General features: G+C 36.7%; 5 protein-coding genes across 5 annotated transcripts; 3 read left to right on the forward strand and 2 right to left on the reverse strand.

Annotated features, from left to right (window-relative positions):
* Positions 1–1,060: 1,060 nt before the first annotated feature.
* On the forward strand, positions 1,061–11,300 carry LOC101893755 (bifunctional glutamate/proline--tRNA ligase). Its single transcript, XM_005182900.4, has 9 exons — positions 1,061–1,078; positions 3,746–3,795; positions 3,863–3,923; positions 4,089–5,027; positions 5,086–5,257; positions 5,314–5,547; positions 5,612–6,443; positions 8,173–10,943; positions 11,015–11,300. Exons 3-9 carry the CDS (start codon positions 3,881–3,883, stop codon positions 11,169–11,171), a joined length of 5,148 nt encoding a protein of 1,715 aa, XP_005182957.1. The 5' UTR covers positions 1,061–1,078; positions 3,746–3,795; positions 3,863–3,880; the 3' UTR covers positions 11,172–11,300.
* On the forward strand, positions 1,508–2,578 carry LOC131807187 (uncharacterized). Its single transcript, XM_059132237.1, has 2 exons — positions 1,508–1,851; positions 1,906–2,578. Exons 1-2 carry the CDS (start codon positions 1,538–1,540, stop codon positions 2,576–2,578), a joined length of 987 nt encoding a protein of 328 aa, XP_058988220.1. The 5' UTR covers positions 1,508–1,537.
* Positions 11,301–13,393: 2,093 nt separating the features above from the next.
* LOC101894208 (mitochondrial intermembrane space import and assembly protein 40-B) lies at positions 13,394–13,925 on the reverse strand. Its single transcript, XM_005182903.4, has one exon. The coding sequence runs from the start codon at positions 13,923–13,925 to the stop codon at positions 13,485–13,487; it is 441 nt and encodes a 146-aa protein (XP_005182960.1). The 3' UTR covers positions 13,394–13,484.
* Positions 13,926–13,935: 10 nt separating this feature from the next.
* On the reverse strand, positions 13,936–14,456 carry LOC101894032 (uncharacterized). The gene is made up of 2 exons (XM_005182902.4): positions 14,294–14,456; positions 13,936–14,206 (listed from the first exon to the last, which is right to left on the reverse strand). The coding sequence occupies exons 1-2, from the start codon at positions 14,323–14,325 to the stop codon at positions 13,936–13,938; spliced, it is 303 nt and encodes a 100-aa protein (XP_005182959.1). The 5' UTR covers positions 14,326–14,456.
* Positions 14,457–15,478: 1,022 nt separating this feature from the next.
* Positions 15,479–16,928, forward strand: LOC101895425 (DNA repair protein RAD51 homolog 1). The gene is made up of 2 exons (XM_005182908.4): positions 15,479–16,313; positions 16,375–16,928. Exons 1-2 carry the CDS (start codon positions 15,655–15,657, stop codon positions 16,769–16,771), a joined length of 1,056 nt encoding a protein of 351 aa, XP_005182965.1. The 5' UTR covers positions 15,479–15,654; the 3' UTR covers positions 16,772–16,928.
* Positions 16,929–17,763: the final 835 nt, after the last annotated feature.

The raw sequence follows: 17,763 nt of genomic DNA on the forward strand, positions 1-17,763 counted from the left end.
CATTGAACATGTCTAAAGTCCCTATTCACTATCAATCTTACTGTACAATCAACCAACTATAAGTATACATTTTGACAATGGGATGTTGTCAAATGAATAATTTTGAAAAAAATGTAAACATATAATTCATGACTTCACCTTCTTAATTCATGGTTCCATCACTACATAGTTCTAAAGCCTTATTAAACCCGAATATATTTATAGATTGACAATTCTTTAATTTATCTGCCAAATAAACGAGAATCATAGTAAAACGCGTAATTTAGGTGTCGTTTTGTGGGGCGTTTAAGTTAGTTTGGCAATGTCGAAAATATTGTCATATTTACTAGTTTCTGATTAGTTGTATTGTTGATTATTAAGGATTGTAATATAATTTTGACAGTTGTAAGTTTTTCTTTCCTGTACTTTCTCCGCAAAGTAGTTTTCTCATTCATTTTACCAGCTTGGCTCAACCGGAAAGGTTGCTCAACATCTTAAATTAGGAAAAATACAACTCTGTATCGGAGTCTTACATTGGCAAATAAACTTTTAAATATGCAACAATGGGATTTGTTTGTTTTACATTTTTTAAACAAAATTTTTATGTTAGGGAAAGCCCCCATATGAATGGAATATTGGGGTTATTTCACAAAATTGAGTCTATAATTTTTGGACAATACAGTTTTATCCCAAAATGGAATATTGGGGTTATTTCACAAAATTGAGTCTATAATTGTTGGACAATACAGTTTTATCCTAAAATTGTACAACCTGTTGCCCATTTTCATCGAAAATATGCATTATTTTGCAAAAGAATTTGAAAATTTTTTGAAAAATTATTGTATTTTTAACTCAAAACAATACACAAAATGAGTATATGTTTTGACAAAATAGGGGCGCCAAGAGGTAAAAATTGTATTTAGGAGGTAGCTTTGTTCTACCTTTACAAGTTTTGGTACAAACAATACAAATAATATGTACAATTTGATGTGTCGCCAAGAGGCGATAAACAATTGGGATTTTGACTACCTTGTTTTATGTCATGGCATCCCTACCTTTAAATGTCATAAAAATACTTATTTTTGAGCGGTGGTGACACACTACACGCAGAGCACGAAGCCGATCGGCTCGCAGTCGGCGTGCAGCCGCCGCCGACTTTTTTTAAGTGATCTGAGCCGCCGCTGATGTATGCGGCTCTCATCGGCTCAAATTTTTAGCCGACTGAGTCGGCTAAGCCGTTGAAAAATATAAATTTATACAGCAAATTTGTATAAATATGTCTTTTAATCTTATCGATAAATTAACATATTATAATGCTCATTATTGGACGATAATTTACATTGTGCACTCGTCTTCGAGAGGCAAAAACGTGTAGGCTATTTATATTAATTATACCCTACACCACATAGTGGTAAGGGTATTATGACTTTGTAGATTTGTTTTTTTATCACAAAACCTTTGGCAACCTTTTGTAACTTACGAATTTTGATGGAGTGGCAACCATATTGTTTGCCAAAGATTCGTTGTGTTTTTGCTTGTTCAAAGAAAAGAATGCAAAATGTGCCAAAGGAATATTAAAAATTATTTTTCCGCTAACCGAAAGGGTCAAACAGTTTTGACTAAATCAGAATCCGATTCTGACGAATCTGTTGATACTGAAATCAATATTTCTCCATATGCAGATGTATCTCAATATGAAGATCTTTTTAAAAAGAAAAATGAATTTAAAAATTTGGCAAAGGTTGTTGTAAATGAAGGTGGTATATCAATGTGTTGGAAATATTTTGGTGATCTCTATTTTAAAAAGAGGCATATACTTCAAAAATATAAATTTTGCAAATTGTGTTTGGATGAAAAGACCAATTTAAAAAGGTAAGAATTTCTAATTTTTTCCATTCGCATGTGTGTAAATGTTTATGATTTTAGTTTTGGAAAATCAACATCAACCACAAATTATATGAACCATCTACGAGCTGTACATAACTTGGACGTGAAATCTTTAAATAACCTGAAAAGTTCAACAATGACACAAAATGCATTGAAATCCTCAACAAGTTGTAACAACAAACAACAAAATGCTCGCCGGGTCGCCGAAATGTGCTGTTGGGATTTGCAACCGTTTAAAATTGTTGAAAGGCCAGGATTTAAGAAATTGGTATCTTTCTTAAACCCAAAGGCTATATTCCCCACAGATAGGACAATAGCTACGACGGCTTTAAACGATGTTTATAACATATATTTGGACCACGTAAAAACAAGCCTTAAAGAGTCGCCCAAAAATGTTACACTTGTATTGGATATGTGGTCAGATAAACATAAGCACTTGTCTTACATAAACATAAAAGTTCATTTCTGCCAAAATTTTCAAATGCAAATTGTAACGCTCAAGACAGAGATCTTTCCACGACCTCACACTGGACTAGCAGTTGTAGAAAAAATTGAAGAAGCTTTATGTGAATTTAATCTGTTGGAAAAAAACATATGTGCTGTTACTGATGGTGGAAGCAACATCGTTTCAGCTTTAAAAATTAAAAATATACCAAGATATGGTTGTATGGCTCATTATAACGGAATTTGGCACGTTTTTAAAAATTTTTGAGGACGCCACAAAACACCTTCAAGGCCAAGATTATCCGACGATATCTTCGTGTATTTATTTTCAGGAATCCATTATGTCCTCATTGAAGAAAGAAGAAGAAAAAGCGTCTTTTGAACTAACAATCAATTTATGCAATTTCGCTGTGCAAAACTTCACGAAGCGATTCAAAGTATATAGAATGTATGTTGTAGCTGCGCTTATGGACCCATGCCAAAAAAACTGGCCTGTTTTAGATAAATATATACTACAGATACCCAAACAATCGCCAAACTCCTTGGAACTTGTGCATGATGTTCTGTCTCCAATTTCCAAGGAGAACTTGATTATGGAAGAAATTGAAAAATTAAAGGAAATCGATGACACATTATTAAATGAGCCATCAACGAGCACTGAACCAAATGCAAAAAAACAGGTATTATGTTTTAATAAATGTAAAGGTAAACTTAACTGACGTATATTTTACTTGCAGAAAATATCAGCTAGTCGTCAAAGAATGTTGGAATTTATGGGACCATCGCCTTCTAATGTACAAAATAACGTAGAGTTAGAAATAAGAAAATATTTGGAAATGAAAGTCGAGGCGGTCGAGCCTCTAGATTGGTGGCGACAGAACAAACAAGTACGTTAAAGATTCACATCTTAAACTTGTTTTAAGCAGGTTACGTTTTGACCATTTACTTTTTATAGATCTTTCCAAATGTTGCTACTGTAGCAAATATGTGCTTTGGAATTCCAGCCACATCAGCATCTTCAGAGCAAGCATTTTCATATGCCGGGAATTGTGTAAATGCAAAGAGAAGCAGCCTGCATCCGGCAACAGTAAAGAAACAATTGTTTGTTCACGATAACAAGGCAGTCGTCGAACCATTTTTATCAAATTAAAGTATTTTTATTAATTTTTAATGTGCTATAAGCAACAAATGTGCATATAAACCTATATATTTCATTTTTATTTTAAATTAAATGAATTGACAGTTATTAAAACAACCGAAATTATTTGTTCACGTTAAAGTCGTCGTCTGTAGCCGACTTTTAGCCGCCGCCGGCCGTATATTGCTTTAGCCGCCGCCGCCGATTTTCTTTCGGCTGCAGTCGACTTTTAGCCGCCGCCGACTTTTTTATGCTTAGCCGCCGCCGCCGAGAATTTCACATCGGCTTCGCCCTCTGACTACACGTCGTTTCTTCATATTTGCAAAAAGAGTGTGTGTGTGCTGAAGGTGGGACTCTGGAATAAATAGAAATTGGTTTTCTTTACTAAATCCTTATTCTGAAACCTATTTACAGGATTTTGTGAATTAAAATATGGCTCTAAAGTTGACAGCTAATGTTGCCAATCCCCCAATAAGTAAGTAGTGAGGTCAACAAAAGTCAATCTATTTTTAGGTTAAAATTATCGCTTGCTGCTGCCAGATATGTATGTTGGCAGGAGGTTCACTTATTTTCATCACTTTCAATTTTTAAATCGTCAGCCTGCAGCGTGAGTTTTACATTTGTTTTTTTCCTTTGTTAGGTGGTTTGGCAACTGCCCATCTGATTAATGACACGGTACCCGTCGAAATTGTTTGGGGTAATGAGACCGCTTTGCTGTATCCGGATGGCCGGCGTTTGGTATGCTATTCCAACAATGATGTCTTGCGTGCTTTGGCAAGAGCAGCTCCCGCCTACAAGTTGTACGGTGAAACTGCAATCGAACGTACCCAAATCGATCATTGGCTTTCGTTTTCATTGACCTGTGAAGATGACATTTCATGGGCCATGGAATTTTTGGACAAATCTATTGCCCCAGTTACATACTTGGTGGCCAATAAATTAACAATTGCCGATTTTGCCTTATACAATGAAATGCATTCCCGCTACGAGGTCTTAGCAGCAAAAGGCATGCCACAGCACGTACAAAGATGGTATGATTTGATTAGTGCTCAACCTCTTATACAGAAAGTATTGCAATCCCTGCCGGACGAGGCTAAAGTTTCATCAAAACTTGTCAATCGTCCCAAGAACAACTCAAAGGAATCTTCACCAGCTGTTGCGGGAAAGACAGGTGAACGTAAGCAAGAAGGAAAATTCGTTGATTTACCCGGTGCTGAAATGGGAAAGGTTGTGGTGCGTTTCCCTCCAGAAGCTTCGGGCTATTTGCATATTGGTCATGCTAAAGCTGCCCTACTCAATCAATACTATGCCCAAGCATTCGATGGCAAGTTGATCATGCGTTTTGATGACACCAACCCTGCCAAGGAAACTGTTGAATTTGAAAATGTTATTTTGGGTGATTTGGAATTGTTGAACATCAAACCAGATGTCTTTACACATACGTCCAACTACTTCGATTTAATGTTGCAATATTGTGAGCAACTTATCAATGAAGGCAAGGCGTATGTTGACGATACACCACCAGAGCAAATGAAGGCCGAACGTGATCAAAAAACAGAGTCAAAGAATCGTTCAAATGGTAAGGTGTGATACAGTATTTTTAATATAAGTCCATTGTTATTAAAACTTTGTTGTAGATCCCGCCAAAAATATGGCCATGTGGAAAGAAATGGTGAATGGCACCGAGTACGGTCAAAAATGCTGTGTACGTGCCAAGATCGATATGCAATCGCCCAATGGTTGTATGCGTGATCCCACAATCTATAGATGCAAAAATGAACCTCATCCTAGAACTGGAACCAAATACAAGTAAGTTTTACTCGTACTATTGGAATATTTGATTTTAACCGATTTTTATTTTTCAGAGTTTATCCAACATATGATTTTGCTTGTCCAATTGTCGATGCTATTGAAAATGTTACACACACTCTGCGTACAATGGAGTATCATGATCGTGACGATCAATTCTATTGGTTCATTGATGCTTTGAAATTGCGCAAACCTTATATTTGGGAATACAGTCGTTTGAATATGACCAACACAGTATTGTCGAAACGTAAACTGACCTGGTTCGTGGAATCAGGTTTGGTTGATGGATGGTACTGTTTTTCACTTACTGTACCATAAATTATGAATTTCACATATTTTCCTTTTCTATTTTAGGGATGATCCTCGTTTCCCCACTGTTCGTGGCATTGTTAGACGTGGCATGACTGTTGAAGGTTTGAAGGAATTCATTATTGCCCAGGGCTCCAGTAAATCAGTAGTGTTCATGAATTGGGATAAAATTTGGGCATTCAACAAGAAAGTCATTGATCCCATTGCCCCACGTTACACTGCCTTGGAATATGAGAATCGTGTCATCGTTAATGTAGCCGGCGCCAAGAAAGAAAAAATTGAAGTTTCTGTACATCCCAAAAACGAATCTTTGGGTAAGAAAACTGTCACCTTGGGACCACAAATTTACATCGATTACGCCGATGCTGAAGCTTTGAAGGCTGGTGAAAATGCCACGTTTATCAATTGGGGTAATCTGATGATTAATAAAATCAACAAAAATGCATCGGGTAAAATTACCAGCATTGACGCTGCTTTGAATCTCGAGAATAAAGATTTCAAGAAAACATTAAAACTTACATGGCTGGCCGTTGAGGATAGCGCTGATGCTTATCCTCCAACGTATTGTGTTTATTTTGATCATATTATAAGCAAAGCTGTCTTGGGCAAAGATGAAGATTTCAAGCAATTTATTGGTCACAAGACACGCGAAGAACAACTTATGTTGGGCGATCCTGAACTGAAGAAATGTAAGAAGGGTGATATTATTCAGCTACAACGTCGCGGTTTCTTCAAGGTTGATAACGCTTATGCCCCACCTAGTGCATATTCGAATGTTGCATCACCAGTTATTCTATTCTCCATTCCTGATGGTCATACAAAGGATATGCCATCGTCGGGCTTGAAAATCAATGCAGCGGCTGATGCTAATAAAGCGGTGAGTTGATTTGTGTTCTATGATACAAAACTTTGAGCATAGAATATCTTAAACGGAATTGTATAGTCATTAGTTTACAGTTCAAGATATTCTTTACATGGGATCCATTATTCAGTTAATACACTTTCATTCATTCTTTATCGCTAATCAACACTGTGAGATAAAATATGTGGTATTTTACGACCGCAGTCTTTTTATCATTTAATTTGCCATAATTGCCAATTGATACCTACAGTATGTTCTATTTTTTGAGAACAGTCAGTATGAATTCGAAGTATAAATTAGGTAAGCATAAAATGCGGGCAATTGACTTATTGAAAACTGCTTCACTCCGAGACCAAATTGTCTATTGTGTTCATCCTATAGAGAGAAAGTGTGGAGGAATAAAGGGAAAAATTGAAATAGAGTAGAGGTGAGGTGTAAAAAGAAAATAAAACATGAAACTGTTATTTCCAAGGCGATTGACTCGGATAAGGCTGCTTCATTGCCAAATATGTTCTGATTGCTAAGAACCCAACAAGCTTGATTTCTCTAACATGACTGAGGAAAATGATAAAACCTGGGGAAACTATAAAAAGCGACTTAAACCTAAATAAATCTAACTAGAAAATCCACATATTTTCCTACAAATCTTAAAGTATTTTTAAAATATCACATTTTTTTTAGAATTCCTTTTGAACGATCCTAAATGATTAAACATCAAAAGTATAACTTGGATATATCCATGGTAAAAGAATACAGGTAGATGCATCGACGCTTGGAAACATTGATATGTCAAAAAAATTTAAAAGTACTTTCAAATATAAGTAGATTTTTATACGTTTTCTTATACGACGTCATTAGGAGGTTATTGTAATTCGCGTTTTTCAACGATTTTTACAAATTTAAATAATTTTTTACTCAACATTTTCTATTCCAAAATTGGTTTGACAGTTCATTGTCCCAGCAGCTGCATCGATGCGTCTACCTATATTCTTATACCATGGATATGTCCCACGAAATCTACTACTATAGCTCGGAAAAATCTTAGGAAAATAATCTTAGAAAGTCGACAATTATAGGTTTAAAATCCTTACTAAATCGACAGTTTTAATTGAGAATATTTTTAAAGGGATTCACGACCTCAGATATGTGATTTTCCTATTATAGCTCTTGTCACTTTGCGAATATATTCCTAACATACCCATTGTTATAACTCCAATATGTCTTAGGAATATATTCGTAAAGAATTCATTCAATTATCTTAAAATCATAATTGAATTACTTTCTCTCAATTCTCTTTAAATTACGATCAAATTACTTTCTCTCAACACAATGCTATTGAAAGAGAAATAAACATATACTCTTAAACGCAACATATGTTATCATGGCACAAACACACAACAAGCACACTTGTTGTTACTACCTCGTGCAAGAGTCAAATATAGTCGTACTTTATTTGAGAGTAACTCATGCACATTGTCAACTCTTGTTTTGTGATACCATGAAGATGGATATGGTCGACCTAATCTTTCATTTGTTTAACAGCGTTTGGTAGGCACGGGTGAGTTGATATGTTAACCAAACCAATGGGGGGAGTTAACTAAACGTCAGGCCAAGTCATTTCTCACGTTCAACTCATACTTATTGTTGTTGTACATTCAACGTTAAACCAACGACGAACCAAACTTGAAATGATGACGTATACAAAAAAAGTAACTAAATTTTTTCTTTACCCTTTTAATTACAGGCCACAACAAATGGTACAACATCTTCCAATGCCAACGAATTAGATCAACAAATTTCCAAACAAGGTGATATTGTACGCGATCTTAAGGCTAAGAAAGCAGACAAGGCACAAATTGATGCTGAGGTTAAGAAACTTTTGGCTCTGAAGGCTGATTATAAGACAGCAACTGGTAAAGATTGGAAACCTGGACAAACCCCATCTCCGGCCGCAGCAGTAACCACAACGACGGTGCCCTCTGCTAATGCTGTTTCAGTCAATGAGCAAATTATCAAGCAAGGTGATTTGATACGCGACCTTAAGGCTAAGAAGGCTCCAAAAACCGAAATTGAACCGCAAGTGAAAATTCTTTTGGATTTGAAGGCCTTGTTCAAGAAATTGTCCGGACAGGACTGGAAACCTGGTGTATCAGTACCACCTACAACCACACAAACTCCCGCCCCTGCTGCCAATACCGGTGGTGTTGCCGAGGTTCTAAATAAAATTGCCGCACAGGGCGATAAAATAAGACAACTCAAGGCACAAAAAGCAGAAAAGGCCACAGTTGAACCAGAAGTAAAACTATTGCTTAGTTTGAAGGCTGAATACAAACAGCTAACCGGGGAAGAGTGGAAACCAGGCTGTGTTGCACCATCCACACCAGTTGTTGTTAAAAAGGAAAAAAGCCCCGATCAACCATCGGCCAACGTTGTAGCCGAATTGCTCAGTAAAATTGCTGCACAAGGTGATCAGATACGACAATTGAAAGCTTCGAAGGCTGACAAGGCTACCATTGATCCAGCCGTACAATTATTGTTGGCACTGAAAGCCGATTATAAGAGTCTTACAGGACAAGACTGGAAACCAGGTACAGTAGCACCCGTTGTGACAAAAACTGAAGTGATTGACCTGACAGGTGAAGCACCCAGCTCAGGTGTTGCAAGTGTTTTGGAAAAAATCAAGCAACAAGGTGACAAGATTCGTCAACTCAAGTCTGAAAAGGCTGCCAAGAACGTGATAGACCCTGAAGTAAAAACTCTTCTTGCTCTGAAAGCGGAATATAAAACTCTTACCGGTAAAGATTGGACGCCGGACGCCAAAGTTGAACCTAAAGTAGAAGCTGTTAAGCAGGAACCAGTTAAGATGTCATCTGCACCTGTAACAGAGAAAGATTTGCTAACCAAGGAAATTACCGAGCAAGGTGATAAGGTACGCACTGCCAAGACAAACAAGGCACCCAAAGAAGAAATTGATGCTGAGGTTGCAAAACTGCTGGCTTTGAAAGCCAGATATAAGGAAGTTACTGGCACCGACTTCCCCGTCGCTGGACGATCGGGAGGTGGATCGGTCAAGAAAGCTCCTCAAGAGAAGAAAGAAACCCCCAAGCCGGCCAAACCCGCCAAGAAAGAACCAGAATCTGCCTCGGGAGCAGTCAAAAAACAAACCCGTTTAGGCTTGGAAGCCACAAAGGAGGAAAATTTGCCAGAATGGTATTCTCAAGTTATCACCAAGGGTGAGCTGATAGAATACTATGATGTTTCCGGTTGTTACATTTTGCGTCATTGGTCGTTTGCCATCTGGAAATTCATCCGCACGTGGTTCGATGCTCAGATCACACAAATGGGCGTTAAAGAATGCTATTTCCCCATATTTGTCTCAAGGGCAGCTTTGGAGAAGGAGAAGACCCACATAGCTGATTTTGCTCCCGAAGTAGCATGGGTAACCAAGTCGGGAGACTCCGATTTGGCTGAACCCATTGCTGTACGTCCCACCTCCGAAACCATTATGTATCCTGCCTATGCTAAATGGATTCAATCCTATCGTGATCTGCCCATTCGCCTAAATCAATGGAATAATGTTGTTCGTTGGGAATTCAAACATCCTCAGCCTTTCCTACGCACACGTGAATTCTTGTGGCAAGAAGGTCATACCGCCTTCGCCACAAAGGCTGAAGCCGACAAAGAAGTCCTAGACATTTTGGAATTGTATGCCCAAGTGTATACCGATCTGTTGGCCATACCTGTTGTAAAGGGTCGCAAAACCGAAAAGGAAAAGTTTGCTGGTGGTGATTACACAACCACTGTCGAAGCCTTCATTTCAGCATCCGGACGGGCCATCCAGGGAGCCACCAGCCATCACTTGGGACAAAACTTCTCAAAAATGTTCGAAATTGTCTATGAGGATCCCGAAACGCAACAAAAACAATTTGTCTATCAGAATTCTTGGGGTATTACCACAAGAACAATTGGTGTCATGATTATGGTCCACGCCGACAACCAAGGTTTAGTGTTGCCACCTCAAGTCGCCTGCATTCAAGCAATTGTCGTTCCCTGTGGCATCACCGTAAATACCAAGGAAAATGAAAGGGCCGAATTATTGGATGCCTGCAAAGCATTGGAAAAACAATTGGTTGCAAGTGGAGTGCGTTGCGAGGGAGACTATCGTGACAACTATTCGCCTGGTTGGAAATTCAATCATTGGGAATTGAAGGGTGTCCCCCTACGTATCGAATTGGGTCCCAAGGACATGAAAGCCAAACAAATTGTTGCGGTGCGCAGAGATACTGGTGAAAAGCTGGTCTTGACCATGGACAATATTGAGCAGAAGATCAACGAACTCTTGAAAACGATACACAACAGCATGTTGGCTAAGGCACAAAAGGAATTGGATTCAAGTATTAAACTGACAAAGGACTGGACAGATTTCTGTAAATTCTTGGACCAAAAGAATTTGTTACTGTCTCCATTCTGTGGCGAAATTTCTTGCGAGGATAAAATTAAGGCCGATAGTGCACGGTATGTTGGATATTGAAGTTTTTTTTTTTGTGGGAAACATTGATTTATGTAAATTTTTTGTAATATTGCAGTGATGAAGATGCCGAGCCTGGGGCTCCAGCCATGGGTGCTAAATCATTGTGTATACCCTTCGAACAACCCGCCACCATTACTGCCGCTGACAAATGTGTACATCCTGCGTGCACGAATAAACCTAAATTCTACACACTGTTTGGACGCAGTTATTAAATTGAGCCGCCACTATGACGATTATCATTGTGTTTAACGAGATTAACAATAACATAAAACAATCGGTTCTTTATTGGTTTCTTTTGTAATGTTCAATAGAATAAAGATCGATATGAAAAAATAGAATAATTTGCTTACCAAATTGATTATTATGATGTGGAGAACTTGGGGCAAAATGGGAAGGCCATTCTTTTTGGGTTGTAAGTAGCAGAAAGACATGTAGGCCAATATGATCTAAGATTGGTACAATTAATACAATATGCTATGTTTATGGAATATGTTGCTTTTACAGCCCCCATTATGCAACAAATAGACCCCCTTTAAGAGAAATGATAAATGATGACGAATGGGGAATGATAGTCAAATTAATTAGACCGAAAAGATAATTGTCCGAACAAATGGTTTCTTATTAGGGACTTCTTAAAACATGTCGGTGTGGCTTATTTTTCGCCATATGTTCCCTCAGTATCTTGAGAATAAATCGTTTGAATTTTCCAAACATTTTAAATTAATTTTGAATTATAAAGAAGAAGAAACCTTCTCTATATTTCAGATAGTTGTTATATTTTTTAAGTGGACAAGTAGGACCTCTTCGAGATAAATCGCGGGCCCTAAATAGAATCAGAAAGTTAGATCTCACTGATTGGATTCAAAGATATTTGTTTGAACCTATTTGTTTTTAGAAAATGTCGGTGCCTTATTTTCCCCTTGTCAAGCGTCATATTGGCTGCAATAATTAATTCTGCGTCATAAGGTATTCGACATATTTTAATTTGATTTGATTGTGGTAGTTTTTTCAATACTACTAAGTATTTTATTGTAAAACCCCAACATACCAAAATGGCTTGAGAATAATATTACAATAAGCTTATGAACATAAGCCTTAAGCTTGAGAAAATCTTGAGAAAACATTGAAAAATGTTTGTGTAACAAGTATAGAATAATCGAAACGGAACCCTTATTTATAAGCTTATACTTGAAATTGTAGAATAAGCTTACAAAAATAATATTAAAATAAGCTTATTTTTGTAATAGTATATAATATTATTTTTTTTAATTTTTAATCATTTTTCACATTTTTTTTTCTTGATGGACATCCCAGTAGTCACTCCTTCATGTGGCCTTGATACCCTGACGCTTTCTTTTCCCTTATTTGAACTTCTGCATCTCTTCCACTAAGACTACACACATATTGAATTCCTTCAACTTTTTTGATGCTTCCAATCTGAAATGGGATTGGAATAATTTATGTGAAAGATTCCCGGATTTATTATTCATCCATACCTTAAGGGTTCGGTCCAGAAATGGGTCCTAAATTCGCATGATTTTGTTTTTTGACAAAGAAAATAATTTCTTGCTGACAATTTTCACAAAAAATCAAAACTAATTTGTAAAAAAGGGACAGATTTGAGAAATGTTTGTGGAACATAAGTGTTTCTCAAGCATTGTTGAAAATTTCTATTTTTATAATATTATTCTCAAGCTGTATTGTATTTTTGGTATGTTGGGACACCCCAACATACCAAAAATACAATACAGCTTGAGAATAATATTATGAAAATAGTTTATCATAAGAATTTTTCAACAATGCTTGAGAAACACTTTTTTGCACAAACTTTTCTCAAATCTGTCCTTTGTTGACAAATTTGTTTTGACATTTTTTGTGAAAATTGTCAACAAAAAATTATTTTCTTTGGTTAAAATCAAAATCACGCGAATTTAGGACCCATTTCCGGACGAAACTGTAAGGTAATGATGAATAATAAATCTGGGAATCTGTAGTATAAATTATTTCAATCTCATTTCAGAATGGAGGCGTCAAAAAGTTGCAGGAATTCAACAGAAGTGAAGAATAAGTGGAGGAGATACAGAAGCTCAAATAAGGGGAAAGAAAGCATCTAGGTATCAAGGCAACAGGATGCAGTGACAGCTGGGATGGCAATCAATGAATGAAATGTGTAAAATAATTAAAAAATGAATAAATAAATATTTTTTACCATTGAAAAAATAAGCTTTATAAAATATTACTTTCGTAAGCTTATTCTGCAATTACAAGAATAAGCTTATGAATAATGGTTCCTTTTCGATTATTCTATAATTGTTAAACAAACATTTCTCAATACTTTCTCAAGATTTTCTCAAGCTTTAGGCTTATGTTTGTAAGCTTATTAAAATATTATTCTCAAGTCAATTTGGTATGTTGGGACGTTTAACATATCGCATTTAGTTTTAACATTTCTGTTGTCAATTAAACAGATAAGCAAATCAACCTCTATTATATACACCTTACAAACAACTTAAAAACTAAATGAATTATTTAACTTTTTCCAACGATTGATTTGTACTAGCCTCCACTGCTGCCTTTTCATCTTCTTTTATATCCTCCATAGATGACAAATCAAGACCGGGCCCATCCTCATCATCGTCTCCACTGCCGCCAGATTTATTATAAACGGTGGGATACTCAGTAAAACAATCTTGCATTGTGCGAAAAGCCTCATAACAATCCGACCCCTTGGGTTCTGCTTCACTGTAGTGGAAGCAAGAAAATGCTTCACGAAATTGTACACCACAGGGACCTGTGGCCATGCCTCCCAAACAGGGACAGCTCCAGTTGATTTCACCATCTTTGGTGATAATGCCTTGAGCTGGTTCGGGTGGTGGCAACTCTATATTTGAGGGTGTAGCATGATCTTCTTTTGTGGCAAATATAACGGTATCTTTACCGAACTTCTTACAATAACCCGAGGACATTATGCTAGTTTTAAAGTTCTAATGGTTTGTCTGAAGTTTTCACAATGGCAAAATGACACGGTATGTCCTGGAATCGACCAATCAATGTAATGGCAGCTTTTGTTTTGGATGAAAACTCTTTGGGTACTTTTAAAATTCCACGCTTTTGGGTACAATCAAATTTCAGTAGTTCCAATTCGGTCTGGCCACCTATTTCACCAAAGAACTCGGCCAATGATCTTTCAATGCTTCCTTGAAAATATGCCGGTGTCAACACAGCTGAAGAATCTTCTTTCAGTTTCCTTTTGTTGTCATTTCATCATGTGGGGAAGAGAAACAAAAACATGTTTATTTTTGTCGATTATTATGGGCAATAGTTTTTTACTTACAATTCAACGTCCAAATAAATGTAATCATTCATAATTCAGTTGCATCCAGGCAACTTGTTGATATTTTCTATTAATAATTTTGTGATAGTTTTGAAGAAAAATATTTGGAGTAACTTCCTAAGTCACTTTTTTACATAAGGTTTTTTAAGGTTATGAATAGGGATAGGTAAGTCGACTTCCGATTAATAAAATAATCGACTTTTAGTAGTTGTGTAGTTGTGAAAGTCGAACTCGACTATGGACTTGGGTGAAACCCGAGTACTCGAATATTCATAATTGATTGTTCGACTTATGCTAGGTTCTCATAGCACTTTCAATCACGTTCTTCGCTCTCAGAAATAGGTACACGAATTAACCGGTTCATACGGCACAATTCATAATTCATAGTAACATAAGGGCTGTTCCAGAACCTGCAAGAATCACCTAGTTTTGCATTTTTTTTTCGATATCATAAAGGGAAAATTGAGTATCATAGTAAAAACTTTTACATTCTTGCAGTTCAGGAACAGACCAATAATTCTTTTTTTCGAATTATTTGTTTGTTTATTGTAATAGGTATTTGTACAAAAGTACATAAAATTAGCATTACGAATAAGAGTAATGCATAACGCCGGGTACTGTGTTGTTTACGATTGAGACATGAGGAATACTGAACACATTCACTATAAAAGTGCGGAACTAGCTAAGGTTCTGAACAGACAACAAAGCAGAACTATTTGTTGGCTGCACTTTCTGAGCTCGGTGCCTGAGTAGAGAACACTCTTCCAAAATTGGTACTTTTTTAGGCTTGAAGGAACTATCAAATTAAAGTTTGTCTTTTATGATTTTCCGCCTTACTCTGCGCCGAGAACAAAGAAAACATTCAAAACATGGTTATAAGAATGTATGGTTAGTTCCAAAAAGGTGTCCTATAAAGCAAGCTGTCGGAACTAGAGTTGTATAGTTAAGCTATTGTTTCTATTTAATTTTTAAGAAAATTTATTCCAGAATCTGAAAATAGATCACTTTAATTCTGATCGTTTGATAATTAGAAGACAATTAATGTCTTATTTTTTGGATATTCCATTTCCCCAAGTGTAATGTCATCCACATATCCGTTGGCACTCGACATATATAACATTTTGTTTGTACAGTTATAAAAAAGGCAACGCTAGACAATAGCGCTGGAGATATGTTCAGTTACCGATCCTTTGTTGTGAAATTTTCTTTGAAACCCGATCGAAGTATCCCTATATGCAAGCGCGAATTGAAAAAATAATACGCAAGCTCGAAATAATTTAGATCAACGAAATAAAACAATACATGGAAGCAAACAGCATAAGAATTTAATATTTATAAAGTGCAACTCTACAATCTCGAAAATGGAATACATGGATAAGGATAGATCATTGGCCACTGCTACAACGGATGATGTCGAAGAAGAAGAGGAGGAGGGCGGACCGATTCCCATTACAAAAATAGAAGTAAATGGTATTACAGCCAATGATATAGAAAAATTAAAAAATGCTGGTTTCCATACAGTGGAATCTGTGGCATTTGCTCCAAGAAAAGAACTTCTGGCCATCAGGGGATTTTCGGATAGTAAAGTCGATAAACTTGTCGAATATGCCTACACCATGGTACCCATGGGTTTTACATCCGCTCTCAGTTTCTATCAGAAACGTTCAGAGATTATAATGCTAACCACAGGCTCCAAAGAGCTGGACAAACTATTGGGAGGCGGTATAGAGACTGGTTCGATTACAGAACTATTTGGAGAGTTTCGTTCGGGAAAGACGCAACTTTGTCACACATTGGCGGTAACATGTCAGCTGCCAATCAGTCAAGGTGGTGGTGAAGGCAAATGCTTGTACATTGATACTGAAGGTACATTTAGACCGGAACGGTTAGTGGCCATGGCCGATCGTTATAAATTGGTAAAGGATGATGTACTCGACAATGTTGCATGTGCCAGGGCTTTCAACTCCGATCATCAAACCCAATTGTTAATGCAGGGTGCCGCAATGATGACAGAATCAAGGTTAGTTTCAACAAAATAAAAACAATGGATAATACAATGATATAATCATCTCCATTTGCAGATATGCTTTAATAATTGTAGATAGTGCGACAGCCTTGTATCGTACCGACTATGCAGGACGCGGCGAATTGGCTGCACGTCAAATGCATTTGGCGCGATTTTTACGTTTATTGTTGCGATTGTCCGATGAATTTGGTGTTGCTGTTGTAATTACAAATCAAGTGGTAGCCGAGGTAAATGGTGGTGCATCCATGTTTCAGGCTGATGCCAAAAAACCAATTGGAGGCAATATTATAGCGCATGCCTCGACCACACGTCTGTCATTGCGAAAAGGCCGTGGTGATACACGTATATGCAAGATATATGATTCACCTTGCTTACCCGAATCGGAAGCAATGTTTGCTATCTTACCAGATGGCATAGGTGATGAAAAGAGTAATTATGGTTACGAACATTAAATAAGAGTACATATTTATTAAATAGTTAGTTTAAGGCATTTGTTTACAATTTCATTGAGTTGGTTGATATGACAATTTCTTTTTGTTGGAACAAGTCAGCTAAACTTTTTTGATGAGAACTGATCACTTTGTTTAATAAAGTATAGCGAAAAATTAATTTTGTGAAAGAAATCATCTATAGAAGGAGAAGGAACATCAAAATTACGTGCAAATATTTGTAAATCATCGATACCATGTTGCATGTTTTCATCTGCAAGCCTTCCTGTCCAAATCGAGGTTGTACATCAGAGACTACTTGGGATTTGTACTACGACCTCACATCCTTACAAATTATAGATCTCTGCGAAAAAAATAAAAAAGTTTTTTGAAAACGTTTAAATTTCGGTCAAATGTACAAGAATAAAGCTGGACTATCGGGTATGCCATTAAAACCATAAATCGATATAGTATAAATGACATTTGAACAATCCTTCAATACAAACTGTGATTGAACTTTGAAAATGGAATAAGAGAATTTTTGTTTGTCAATTACCAACATCTGGGACCACTGCCACAGGCAGACGGTATACATCTGTTAGCAAAACAGAATGGTTCATAGCTCCTGCTAGATACTTTAAATGTTTTATTTTTGAAATAAAGAAAAAAATAAAACACCGAAAAAGGATTGGACTTTGGATTCAGTAAACTGATTTTAACAAAGGTCATTTGTATTTTTTTAATTAAACTTTACACTATCACCAATCTAACATTCGCATTGGTTGTTGTAGACTCACAAGTACACCAATAATATTCATTTCTTTAATTAGGGTTGTTTTCGACTCGTTTAGAATTCAGAAAGTCTGCAACTGAGGATATCTACGACCAAAATCAGCATGGAGAAATGCAATCACATTGCACCATCAAATCGCTCCCAATATAAATTGAGATTATTGCAAACACAATCTGCACTAGCGTGAATGCTTGCCTGTTGGTTTTCTAGATGTGAAAGCTCA

This window comes from Musca domestica, unplaced genomic scaffold (assembly GCF_030504385.1).
Source record: "Musca domestica strain aabys unplaced genomic scaffold, Musca_domestica.polishedcontigs.V.1.1 1, whole genome shotgun sequence".
In the NCBI taxonomy this organism is placed as follows: domain Eukaryota; kingdom Metazoa; phylum Arthropoda; class Insecta; order Diptera; family Muscidae; genus Musca; species Musca domestica.